A 12,417-nucleotide genomic window follows, 5' to 3' on the forward strand; every position below is an offset into this window, starting at 1 on the left:
ACATGTAAACAACATTGGTGGACATGCAGGTATTAAGGCCATTGATCTGAGATCTTTGTCCTGTGTGGGGGTGGGTAAATGAGTCACATTTGTGCGTGGAACTGCATTGAGTACATTGACCACGTTTGTAATTACCCTCCAGAACCTTGTCCAAGAAAGTTTCCCTTTTCTCTGGTGGATAATCACCGTTTGGGGTCTTTTAAAGACCATACGTGGGGGATATTTATAGATGGGGTTCAATTGTGGGTCAGTATCAATAACGTACCAGTGCTTCCTGATAATGTCCTTAAAATGGACATATTCAATCAATCCCTATACCAGTCTGCTGTTCCCACATGCTTCAAGAGGGCCACCATTGTTCCTGTTCCCAAGAAAGCTAAGGTAACTGAGCTAAACGACTACCGCACCGTAGCACTCACTTCCGTCATCATGAAGTGCTTTGAGAGACTAGTCAAGGACCATATCACCTCCACCCTACCTGACACGTTAGACCCACTCCAATTTGCTTACCGCCCAAATAGGTCCACAGACGATGCAATCTCAACCACACTGCACACTGCCCTAACCCATCTGGACAAGAGGAATACCTATGTGAGAAAGCTGTTCATCGACTACAGCTCAGCATTCAACACCATAGTACCCTCCAAGCTCGTCATCAAGCTCGAGACCCTGGGTCTCGACCCCGCCCTGTGCAACTGGGTACTGGACTTCCTGACGGGCCGCCCCCAGGTGGTGAGGGTAGGCAACAACATCTCCTCCCCGCTGATCCTCAACACTGGGGCCCCACAAGGGTGCGTTCTGAGCCCTCTCCTGTACTCCCTGTTCACCCACGACTGCGTGGCCATGCACGCCTCCAACTCAATCATCAAGTTTGCGGACGACACAACAGTGGTAGGCTTGATTACCAACAACGACGAGACGGCCTACAGGGAGGAGGTGAGGGCCCTCGGAGTGTGGTGTCAGGAAAATAACCTCACACTCAACGTCAACAAAACTAAGGAGATGATTGTGGACTTCAGGAAACAGCAGAGGGAACACCCCCCTATCCACATCGATGGAACAGTAGTGGAGAGGGTAGCAAGTTTTAAATTCCTCGGCATACACATCACAGACAAACTGAATTGGTCCACTCACACAGACAGCATCGTGAAGAAGGCGCAGCAGCGCCTCTTCAACCTCAGGAGGCTGAAGAAATTCGGCTTGTCACCAAAAGCACTCACAAACTTCTACAGATGCACAATCGAGAGAGCATCCTGGCGGGCTGTATCACCGCCTGGTACGGCAACTGCTCCGCCCTCAACCGTAAGGCTCTCCAAAGGGTAGTGAGGTCTGCACAACGCATCACCGGGGGAAAACTACCTGCCCTCCAGGACACCTACACCACCCGATGTTACAGGAAGGCCATAAAGATCATCAAGGACATCAACCACCCGAGCCACTGCCTGTTCACCCCGCTATCATCCAGAAGGCGAGGTCAGTACAGGTGCATCAAAGCTGGGACCGAGAGACTGAAAAACAGGTTCTATCTCGAGGCCATCAGACTGTTAAACAGCCACCACTAACATTGAGTGGCTGTTGCCAACACACTGACACTGACACTGACTCAACTCCAGCCACTTTAATAATGGGAATTGATGGGAAATGATGTAAATATATCACTAGCCACTTTAAACAATGCTACCTTATATAATGTTACTTACCCTACATTATTAATCTCATATGCATACGTATATACTGTACTCTATATCATCGACTGCATCCTTATGTAATACATGTATCACTAGCCACTTTAACTATGCCACTTTGTTTACATACTCATCTCATATCTATCTACTGTATCTTGCCTATGCTGCTCTGTACCATCACTCATTCATATATCCTTATGTACATATTCTTTATCCCCTTACACTGTGTATAAGACAGTAGTTTTGGAATTGTTAGTTAGATTACTTGTTGGTTATTACTGCATTGTCGGAACTAGAAGCACAAGCATTTCGCTACACTCGCATTAACATCTGCTAACCATGTGTATGTGACAAATAAAATTTGATTTGATTTTATTTGAAATTCTTTCCCCAATGGTGAGTATCGGGTGAAGGATGAGGGGTTGAAGGCTTTCCAACGGTCAAAATGATCATTGGCATGTTTTACCCAATTGTCTTTGTACCCCCTTTCCTTAAACCTTTATGTGAGGTGCGTGGCCTGTTTCTGGTAAGAAGCATCAGAGCTGCATATTTTTCTTATGTGGCTGAACTGACTTCCAGGGAGACTTATAATTGGACGTGGATGAACGCTGTCACCTCTAAGGAGGGTGTTCCTGTCCGTAGGTTTCCTATAGAGAGGGAGGTTTTGTCAAGAAAACTGATTTGGGGTAGGTCATAGTTAATGGTGAAACGAAGGTGCTCATTTATAGAGTTTAGATAGGCATGGAATTCCAAGAGTTCTTCCTGGATCCCTGCATAGATCGCTAAAATGTCATCCATATATCTCAGAATTAGGAGAATATGGGAGAGAAAGGGGTTAAGGGCTGGATTCAGCACCACCTTTCTCAAACATTCCTAGATATAGGTTAGCATAATTAGGAGCCATAGTGCTCCCCATCCCTGTTCCTTTGGTCTGGAAGAAAAAGTATCCTCTGAAGAGAAAATTGTTGGAGGTGAGTACCAGTTCAGTCCACTTAAGTGATAATGCCAGAGAAGCCGGTGTTTGGAGGACATATTGGTTCGTAGAGGTCCAGCAAACCATGTGAATATATCCTCCAAACACCGGCTTTGAGGGCATAATCACTTTTATACAATGTGTTACCAACATATTTTTTTTAACAAACTTTAAAAAAAACATTTTCATGACCATGTTATTTTGATTAATTTATTCATTCCATTTCATCCTTCCACAAGATATAGTCCCGACACAAATCTAGGGTTGCTCGAGACGCGACCCAGTCATTCAGTCTTTTTGTTCTGTATCTATGGATGCGACCCAGTCGTTCGTTTTTAACTGTCTGGCAATGTTCTTATCCCTTGCTTGCTAGCTAGCCAACTACGGCTAACTTACAGTCACGTCCAAAAGTAGCTGCATTTGCATTTGTTTAAGCTGTTAGTGACATTTATTTGGGTACATCCATAACATTGAGTTAATGAGGTGCGATTTCACCTGTCATAGAAAATGTGCTCACTCATCAGGACACTGTTGTTCAGAGGAGCTAGCCAACAACACAGCTACAGTAACACAATCACTGCAAACTGAAGCTGGGAATAGTGCAAATTAGCTGCGTTTCGTTTTACCTTTTTTCAATGTTTTAGTTTTTTTGTATATATCCATAAAAATGATGTCAGCTGATTCATGATTTAGACTGGCTCAAAAACGCTGCCTGCCTATCTGTCTCGTCCCGACACGTTCATTACTATGGGACAGCAGGAGATCGATTATATATTCACTTTGTATCTTGTCTACCTCACTTGCTTTGGCAATGTTAACACATGTTTCCCATGCCAATAAAGCCCTTGAATTGAATTGATCGAATTTGAATATTGAAACAATGTTGCAAATGTCGGAGCGACATACAGCAAGGTTAATACACATCTCCGCTGTTGAAAACAAAATGTTCATCTAAAAGACATGTGAGATAATATCTAGATGCTTTTTATAGTGGAGATCAAGTTTATAAATTGCCTTGCTGGGCTGATGGAACAGAGTAAATAGGCATTTTAACGTCATAGATTTAGCTGGTGGCAACTTGTGGAATAGACACCAGCTGGAATGCGGTTTTAACCAATCAGCATTCAGGATTAGACCCACCCATTGTATAAAATACAATTAGGGCTAGGAAGAGCATTAGGGGGACGTTCATTGCAGTAGAACTTGAGGGCCTCTAGGCTGCCCTGATGGGGGATGTTAGTGAAGAAGTACTCAAAGTTGTGTCTCCATATGTCAGTCTCTCTCTAGCAGTTGGAGAGTTGATGCATGGCTAGGCTCAGTGACTGATGGAAATCCCTAAGGGTATCATCTCTGAATTACAGCACACTGCAATGGTGGATTCAAGTGTATGTGTGTCCCCACAAGAATAGTAGACTAAGACAAATTTGGCAAACTGGGGACATTTTGTTAGTCCCCACAAGGAAAAATACTATTTCTAGGGGTTTAGGGTTAAGGTTAGAATTAGCGTTGGAATTAGGGTTAGGAGTTAGGGTTAGGTTTAGAGTTAGGGAAATATGATTTTCAATGGCAATCAATTGTGTCCCCCAACAAGGTTAGTTAATTTCGCTACACTCGCATTAACATCTACTAACCATGTGTATGTGTGACAAATACAATTTGATTTAAACAAGACTGTGTGGGTGCATGTGCGCGTGAGAAAGAGAGCAAGAGAGGGAGATAGAGAATGTGAAGATTACAAAACGAGAAGGAAGGAGAGGTGTAGTCAGGACATCTCCATTTGATGCATGTTGATTGCCATGCAGGTAGAAGAAAGAGTTGAGTGCAGCTACAGTATAGTACAAGCATTCCCATTTACTTGCTGCACGGTTCTGTGGTTGAGCCAAGGTCTTTCCAGGTAGTGCATGACACACGCATCCACACACACTGCAGGATAACAGGCTGTATACAGCAGAAGGTCAGTGCCTCCTACAGGCTGTGTGTGAGACGACCTGCAGTGTTACCAGACGGAGTAGGGGACAGTGAACAGGGCCTGCCATTTCTCACACAGACATACACAAGCACACACACACATATTTGTTCAATGCCAGGTGCCTTTTCACACCGTATCAATCAATTCAAGGCATACTTAACCGCCCCTATTTGTCCATACACTTTCTTCCATCATTCAATAATGATTTCCTTTTAATGTACAACCTGGTATTTTATTGCTGGTACATTTGGTCCTTGTACAGCACTTACAAGCTCTCAGGTCCATTGACAGGTGGTGAGCAGGAGAGAGAGAGAGAGAGTTGACCAAGATTAGTTGTTCCTGTTTACTCTCTCACGCACACACACATTGCACACAAACACACTTTCTCTCTCTCTTTCACGATTTGAGATAACAAGTGACATGCTCAGCCATCATAGAGCCAGAGCAATTACTTGGCAGGAGTTTTGTCAGGCCTTAATAAAAAATAACATGGACAGGATGAGGACTGGAGTGATGTCTTTTCTCCCTCTCTTCTGTCATCTATTTACCGCACTTGTAACTACTGTGCACTGAACAACAATATAAAACGCACCAAGTGTTGGTCCCATGTTTCATGAGGTGAAATAAAAGATCCCAGAAATGTTCCATATGCACAAAAAGCATATTTCTCTCAAATTTTGTGCACACATTTGTTTACATCACTGTTAGTAAGCATTTCTCCTTTGCCAAGATAATCTAGCCACCTGACAGGTGTGACATATCAAGAAGCTGATTAAACAGCATGATCATTACACAGGTGCACCTTGTGCTGTGGACAATAAAAGGCCACTCTAAAATGTGCAGTTTTGTCACGCAACAAAATCCTGCAGATGCCTCAAGATTTGGGAGCGTGCAATTGGCACACTGACTGCAGGAATGACCACCAGAGCTGTTGCCAGATAACTTAATGTTCATTTCTCCAACGTCGCTTTAGAGAATTTGGCAGTACATCCTACCGAGCCTCACAACCACAGACCATGTGCATGGCATTGTGGGGTGATAGGTTTGCTGATATCAAAATTGTGAACAGAGTGCCCCATGGTGGCGGTGGGGTTATGGTATCGGCAGGCATACTCTACAGCCAACAAACACAATTTCATTTTATCGACGGCCATTTTAATGCAGAGATACCGTGAGAAGAGATCCTGAGGCCCGTTGTCGTTTCATTCATCCTCCACCATCACCTCATGTTTCAGCATGATAATGCACGGCCCCGTGTCACAAGGATCTGGACACAATTCCTGGAAATGCTGAAAATGTCCCAGCTCTTCCATGGCCTGCATACTCACCAAATGTGTCACCACCCATTGAGCATGTTTGTGATGCTCTGGATCGACGTGTACGACAGCCATCGAAGAGGAGTGGGACAACATTCCACAGGCCACAATCAACAGCCTGATCAACTCTGTTAGAAGGAGATTTGTTGTGCTGCATGAGACAAATGATGATTAAACCAGACACTGACTGGTTTTCTGATCCACACCCCTACTTTTTAAAAAGGTATCTGTGACCATCAGACACATATCTGCATTCCCAGTCATGAAATCCATAGATCAGGGCCTAATGAATTTTTTTCATTTGACTGATTTCCTTACTGTAAACACAGTAAAATCTTTGAAATGATTGCATTTATACTTTTGTTCAGTATACTTCCTGCCCGAGTCTGTTAACTTTAGATATCATCAGGGATAGCAAAGAATAAAGGACCACATTTCCAGTCAGCGGCCTGTTTTGAATGAATCTGTTTATGTTGCAAATGTATTGCCCTTCATGTTTGGACGGAAGTGTCTCTGGCATGTAGGCCTACTGGGCTAAAATGTTACTAGCGATCTCCTGCTCTGTCTCGCTCTCTGCGGCTTTCCAACAATTCTGATGTCTTTAGTGGGAGCCACTGTGTGGGTGTGTATATAAAGGGCTTGTCGTGATCAGTGATGGAGTGTCGTAATGTTTACCTCCTATTTGATTGTCCCTCTGCAGTGGGCAGGATGAAGACACAGCTGCACAGACACAGAAATGCAGTGCCCGCTGGTTATACAAAAGAAGTACACAAACGCACACAAATCTACCATCTCAAGTGAGTCACCAAGGCTCTCTGGGCACTGACTGTTCCTTCAAAATGTACACCATTTAAACATGTTCTATTCCAAGTATGCCAGTCCTTACATCCCGTCCCTCTCCTTATCTTAGTCCAAGTCCACATCAGGAAGTCTTCGTCAATGGGGGGGGGGGGGGAGTATTAGCATTGTTGAAAGTACACTCACACAACAAAGCACCACATAGGATGCAGATGGTCAATTATTAGCTTTTCACATTTACCGTTTTAATACGAATTGTTTACCAGATATTTTTTTGACAAGTTGGTGCTTCTTTTGTTATGTGTTCAACAGTCTCATACGATATTGGGGATATTTTCCAGCTACACAATTGGGGTGAATTGAGACGAGGGGTCATTTTTTCCCCATATAATTCACCTTGAACTGAATGTTTTCCTGAACCGTGTAGATAACTAGTCGAGAGGGGTTCATTTGAAAGGGCTACAGATATCAGGACTGCGTTCAGTTGTCAAACATTGCAGATAGAAATGCCATAGAGCTGACTTGATTCCTTGTTCTACATGCCAGAGAGGTAGCAAGGAACTGAACAAAAAATGTCTCACATGATGATGTTGTCATCATCATGCAGGTGGACACACCAAAAAGGTGTAAAGAATATAGTGTCAGTAATATAGGTTACGTCATTATAAAAAAAAGAAGATAAAATGCCAACTCATCTGCTCTGGGCAGAATAGTCGCTGGTAGGTAAGTGAGGTTAAAACAGTCAGCAGTGCCACTGTGAAACTTAATTTGTGCAGTAATAAGAAGTCCACAAGGTGGCAGCAAAGTCACACTTCTCTTAGTAGTGTGAGACCTCTTCCCAACATGATATGCCAACATGGGTCCTATTTGAATACAACTAAACTGCATCCTTCCTTCCTAGAAATAATCCCTGATCTGACTGGTTTTTTATTTATTTAACCTTTAACTAGGAAAGTCAGTTAAGAACAAATTCTTATTTACATTGACGGCCTACCCCGGCAAATCCATAACCCGAACGACGCTGGGCCAATTGTGCGCCGCCCTATGGGACTCCCAATCACGGCCAGGTGTGGTACAGCCTGGAATCGAACCAGGGTCTGTAGTGACGCCTCTAGCACTGAGATGCAGTGCCTTAGACCGCTGTGCCACTCGGGGTTGGCGAAAAACATATTGCTTTCACCTATACTATCATTAAGCAATAATGCCTTATTGCTATTATTGTTACCACCGTAATTAGAGCAGTATACGGTCTGAAATACCAAGGTTGTCTGCCAAATCAGCATTCAGGGCTCAAAACACCTAGTTTATAATGTTGAATAAGTCATGGATTATTTCACAGAAGTGGGAAGGAGGGATGTGTTTCTGAAGTATTGGAACAGGGTCATGCTTTCATCTCTTTATCATGATGCACTTTGACCTTTCCCATCGTGGCACCCTCCCTTTTGAGTCTGTATGGTGCTTGTCTTTAGACAGACAATGTTCCTGCCTCAGTCTCCTCAACAGCATATCAATCAATAGGCTCCTGCGATGGCTAGGCTAGACTTAGCAGTAGGCCAGCCTAGGTCCAAGGTAACAAGTGTCACTGTCACTGTATTGGTGTGCAGCGGTGGCTCTTGTAGGTGCCCAGGTGACGGAAGCTCCTCCCACATTGCTGGCAGCAATAGGGTGTGGCACCACTATGGATCCTCTGGTGGGTATACAGGTTACCAAGCTCCTTGAAGCGCCGCCCACACTGCTGGCACGCGTAGGGGCTCTCCCCTGTATGCACCCGCTGGTGCCTCTTTAAGCCGGAGAGCACTGGGAAGCCTTTCCCACACTGGGGGCAAGGGAAGGGGCTCTGCCCGCCATTGTGCCCCAGCCGGTGACTCTTCAATCTGGCAGCGTGCCGGAACCTCTCCCCACACTCGGGGCATATGAAGGGCTTTTCCCCTGTATGGATGCGCTGATGCTGCCGTAGGTTGCCCAAGTAGTTGAAATGGCGGCCACAGTCGCCACACTCGTAGCCCCCTTCCACTTTCTTCTCCCTCGTACCTCCCCCGCCTCCTCCTCTTGCTAGGCTCATCCCCCCAGACCCAGCCCCCATGCTCCCACCTTCCAGCACCCCCAACCCCCGCTTTGAGTTACTGCTACCCTCCCCCAGGGTGAGGAGTGTGGTGGAGGTGGACTGCAGGGCGCTGTGGGTGCCGGTGGTGTTGCCGTGTATCAGTTTGATGTGTTCCTCCAGGAACAAGGAGTCGGGGCAGAAGGTTCCACACAGCGGGCAGAGGTATGTGTGGGAGGGAAACTGCTGGCCTGTGAACCGACACATTAATGATTACAGTTATTGCACTCAGTCCACCAGAGTTCCTAAGCATGGAATTGAAGCATGCAGCCAAAGCAGCAGCAATAAGGATTGGTCAGAAGGTTGTCAACACACTGCAAAACTTTTTTTTTACCTGTAATTTTGCTAAATAAATGGAGCAAAAGCAACAACAAAAAAATCAATGTGCAAAGATGAAGAACCTCAATGTCACAAATTAATGACCCTGAAGAAGGCAAAGTGACACCGAAACGTTGGTAAATACCCATTAAATTGCTGGGAGATTACACATGGAGTGTGCAACTTTATTTTTGATAGTTCACAAATTAATGACGACATGAAATGAAAGCGTAAAGGTCTTCTCCCTCTCCCCTCACCTGGTTCTAGTCGATCCACAGAACCGTCCCCCTCCCCTCCTGAAGAGGCCTGGGGGGCCAGGGGAAAGTCAGGGGTGTGGGCGTCATGGGAGAAAGGTGTTGAGGGATGCTCCAATCCACCATCCCTTTCGTTTGACTCATCACCCTCGTCTTTCTCTTCTTCGTCTTCATCTGGTATTGTCTCACATTTAGGCTCCCTCATACCTGCATAAAACAAACGCATATTTAGGCTTTTATGATGCCCATTTACAGAAAAGTTTACATAGACACATGCAATGGTGCAAGACTGGACAGCATCGAGCATATCAATTCCCAATGTATATCCTACTCCATGGCCAATGCACATAACAGTGATTGGTGAGTTTACCTTTCAAATCCGACGTGTACTCCACACCCGTCATCCATTCATAGTCGTAGATCCGTTTGCTTCCCGATGGTAGTATGCCGAATAGGTCATCCGTGTTCGAGTCCGACTCCTCATCCCCAGACCCCGCGTCAGGGATGGTGTCCGGCCACAGGTTGAGGGAGTGCGGCTGGGGTTCGTGGCGGCTGTCCCTGTCACTACCAGACGGAGGATTGCTCGGGTCGCTGTCCGCTTCAGCCCCCCGTGAATTCTTATCTTTCATCAGATAATCGCAAATTGCATTGATGTTTTCTTTCTTTACGCCAGGCATGGCTGGTTTGGCTTTCTTGGGGTCGTTGCTGTGCTTGCTGCCCGAATGGAAGTCTGATTTTCGGAATACAGATGATGCCTCGGTGGTCATTCCGCTGGGGTACGGGTCCCTACCGTCTCTTTGTATCTCCAGCCTTGCTTTAAGGACTTCAATTTCGTCTGTTTTCTCCCGCAGCTCAATTTTCAGAACCCGTATCCTGACGCTGACAATTTTCCTGATTTCGGACAATGCTGTTTCGAGCACCACTGTTATGTTTCTTCCAAGGTGTTCGGTGATGTCGCTCACCGAGCAGAGTAGCTCCTCGTCGGGTTCGAATTCCAAGAAATCATCTTCGGCTCTCGCCGTAGGCCCCGGCGTGTCCATGAATGTGTTTTGGGGGTCGGGAGAAAGGCTTGTTTCGGTGAAACTGTGGTTTCTTTTGCGGCTCATGTCTTTGGAGGCTTTAAAGTTAGCTAGCTAACAGACTAGCTACTGTGGTTGGTTAGAAGGAGAGTCTCGTCAGCAACACTTAAAAAATAACTTCCGGGTCATGCAATTTCGGGTGAACGTTCAAAGTATAAGTACCCCACGTAATAGTAGAAAAGTGCCATTAACCTGTATTTATTTATTCATAATGTATGAAAAATATTTGTCTAAACCATTAACAATGATTCATATTTGTTCATATTTAAGGGACATTTGTATTAAATTTGTGGTTTAGCACAAGGTCAAATAAATGCCCCCATATATGCATGACATAAACTGTCTTATAGAGGGAAAACGATTATTTGTTCCGATGTAAAAGTGGTCGGGAGTACTCAGTAGGGTCTGTGGAATCTATGTCTGGTGTGATTTCATTGGGCTCTGAATAATATGGAGTGTTACTTGTCTTTTAATGTGGTCATACAGCTTAAAACACATATTGCCTTCAGAACAGCCTCAATTCGTTGGGGGCATGGACTCTACAAGGTGTTGAAAGCATTCCACTGAGATGCTGGCCGATGTTGATCTTTTGCCTTGCCCATTCATCCTCTGAATGGCACACATACACAATCCATGTCTCAATTGTCTCAAGGCTTAAATGTCCTTCTTTAATCTGTCTCCTCCTCATCATCTACACTGACTGAAGTGGATTTAACAAGTGACATATATAAGGGATTATAACTTTCACCTGGATTCACCTGGTCAGTCTATGACATGGAAAGAGCAGGTGTTCTTAATGTTTTGTATACTCAGTGTATTTGCCTTATAGAGAAACATGTATTATTTGTGCCGATATAAAAGTTGGATGGGGGAGTACTCAGTAGGGTTTGTAGAATCTGTATATGGTGTCATGGGGCTCTGAATAATACAGAGTGTTAGTGGCCTTTTATTGCGGTCAAACAGTGTTACGCTTTAGTTACCCATTTGAATGTTTCTGAATGCTATAAGTGAATATTTAGAGCTGACCAAGTGAAACAGTCTCCTCTCTTCAAAAAGGCCATTTCACAGTTTGAAGCATTGAATTCAGGGACATTTTCACAATCCATGGTTCAGGAACAACTTCATTACAGTAGTGTAAAGGAAATAGTTTAGAATGAATCAACAAATGGCTGCACAAAGCCACATTTTGTCTAGTTACATATGACAGGAAAAGTAGTGTGTAGAGGTTCTCCACTTGGGTCTGAAAGAAGTCATCCCTTCTTGCACCACTGTCAAATGCAATGCATGTGATTCCTCAAAACATAAAGACATTCCCAAGCCAACTCAGGGGAAACTTGTCTTCATTAACTGAGGATTTTGATCAAATAAGCACTAGAGATTGGTTCAGGGATAAGATGTGCACCTTGATCTTGGAACTGTTTGCCAACAGTTCCAGAATGTTCTGAGAGGATAGATGTTCTACCTAAGGTACCTGGAATAGCACACAAGTGGTGGCATTTTGAGAATGTAATTATACTTGTGAATTTAAAAAAAACATTGTATGGCCATATCTATAAACATGAAAAATAGAGTATGCGGTCGCAATAGTATAACATTGAGTGTTAAAGTAATGAACTCCTTAAAGCAGTATGAGAAGGAACTGGAGGTCATGCTTCACTGACTACAGAAATATGTTGTGCTACAGTATTTGGCATTACATGAAAAGGTTGTGGACATTGTTCTGAATTATGAATTTTCTCATCATTGTGGGAATTTCAAAGCTCAGGTAGATGGAGGTAGTTGTGGTCCCAATATGTGTTGGTTCACTAAAGCGGTCGTATTTGGAGAGAACGTCAATGAATTAATTCACAATAACATGAGATGTTGTATTTTGCATTAATGTTATTTAAGAACATGTATATCAGATTCATTGAGTATAAGGGTG

At 44.3% G+C, this 12,417-nt stretch overlaps 1 protein-coding gene across 1 annotated transcript; it reads right to left on the reverse strand.

The window, feature by feature from the left end:
* Positions 1-6,390: 6,390 nt before the first annotated feature.
* On the reverse strand, positions 6,391-10,619 carry LOC109906762 (zinc finger protein 16-like). Its single transcript, XM_020504623.2, has 3 exons — positions 9,785-10,619; positions 9,418-9,621; positions 6,391-9,033 (listed from the first exon to the last, which is right to left on the reverse strand). Exons 1-3 carry the CDS (start codon positions 10,518-10,520, stop codon positions 8,327-8,329), a joined length of 1,647 nt encoding a protein of 548 aa, XP_020360212.1. The 5' UTR covers positions 10,521-10,619; the 3' UTR covers positions 6,391-8,326.
* Positions 10,620-12,417: the final 1,798 nt, after the last annotated feature.

The sequence above is a fragment of the Oncorhynchus kisutch genome, linkage group LG16, assembly GCF_002021735.2.
Source record: "Oncorhynchus kisutch isolate 150728-3 linkage group LG16, Okis_V2, whole genome shotgun sequence".
NCBI classification, from domain to species: domain Eukaryota; kingdom Metazoa; phylum Chordata; class Actinopteri; order Salmoniformes; family Salmonidae; genus Oncorhynchus; species Oncorhynchus kisutch.

Coding starts and splice junctions, on each gene's coding strand:
- LOC109906762 (XM_020504623.2), bottom strand. CDS start 10,520: ATGAGCCGCAAAAGAAACCACAGTTTCACCGAAACAAGCCTTTCTCCC. Junction 9,622..9,784: donor GTACACGTCGGATTTGAAAG/GTAAACTCACCA, acceptor TGTTTTATGCAG/GTATGAGGGAGCCTAAATGT. Junction 9,034..9,417: donor TGTGGATCGACTAGAACCAG/GTGAGGGGAGAG, acceptor GTCGGTTCACAG/GCCAGCAGTTTCCCTCCCAC.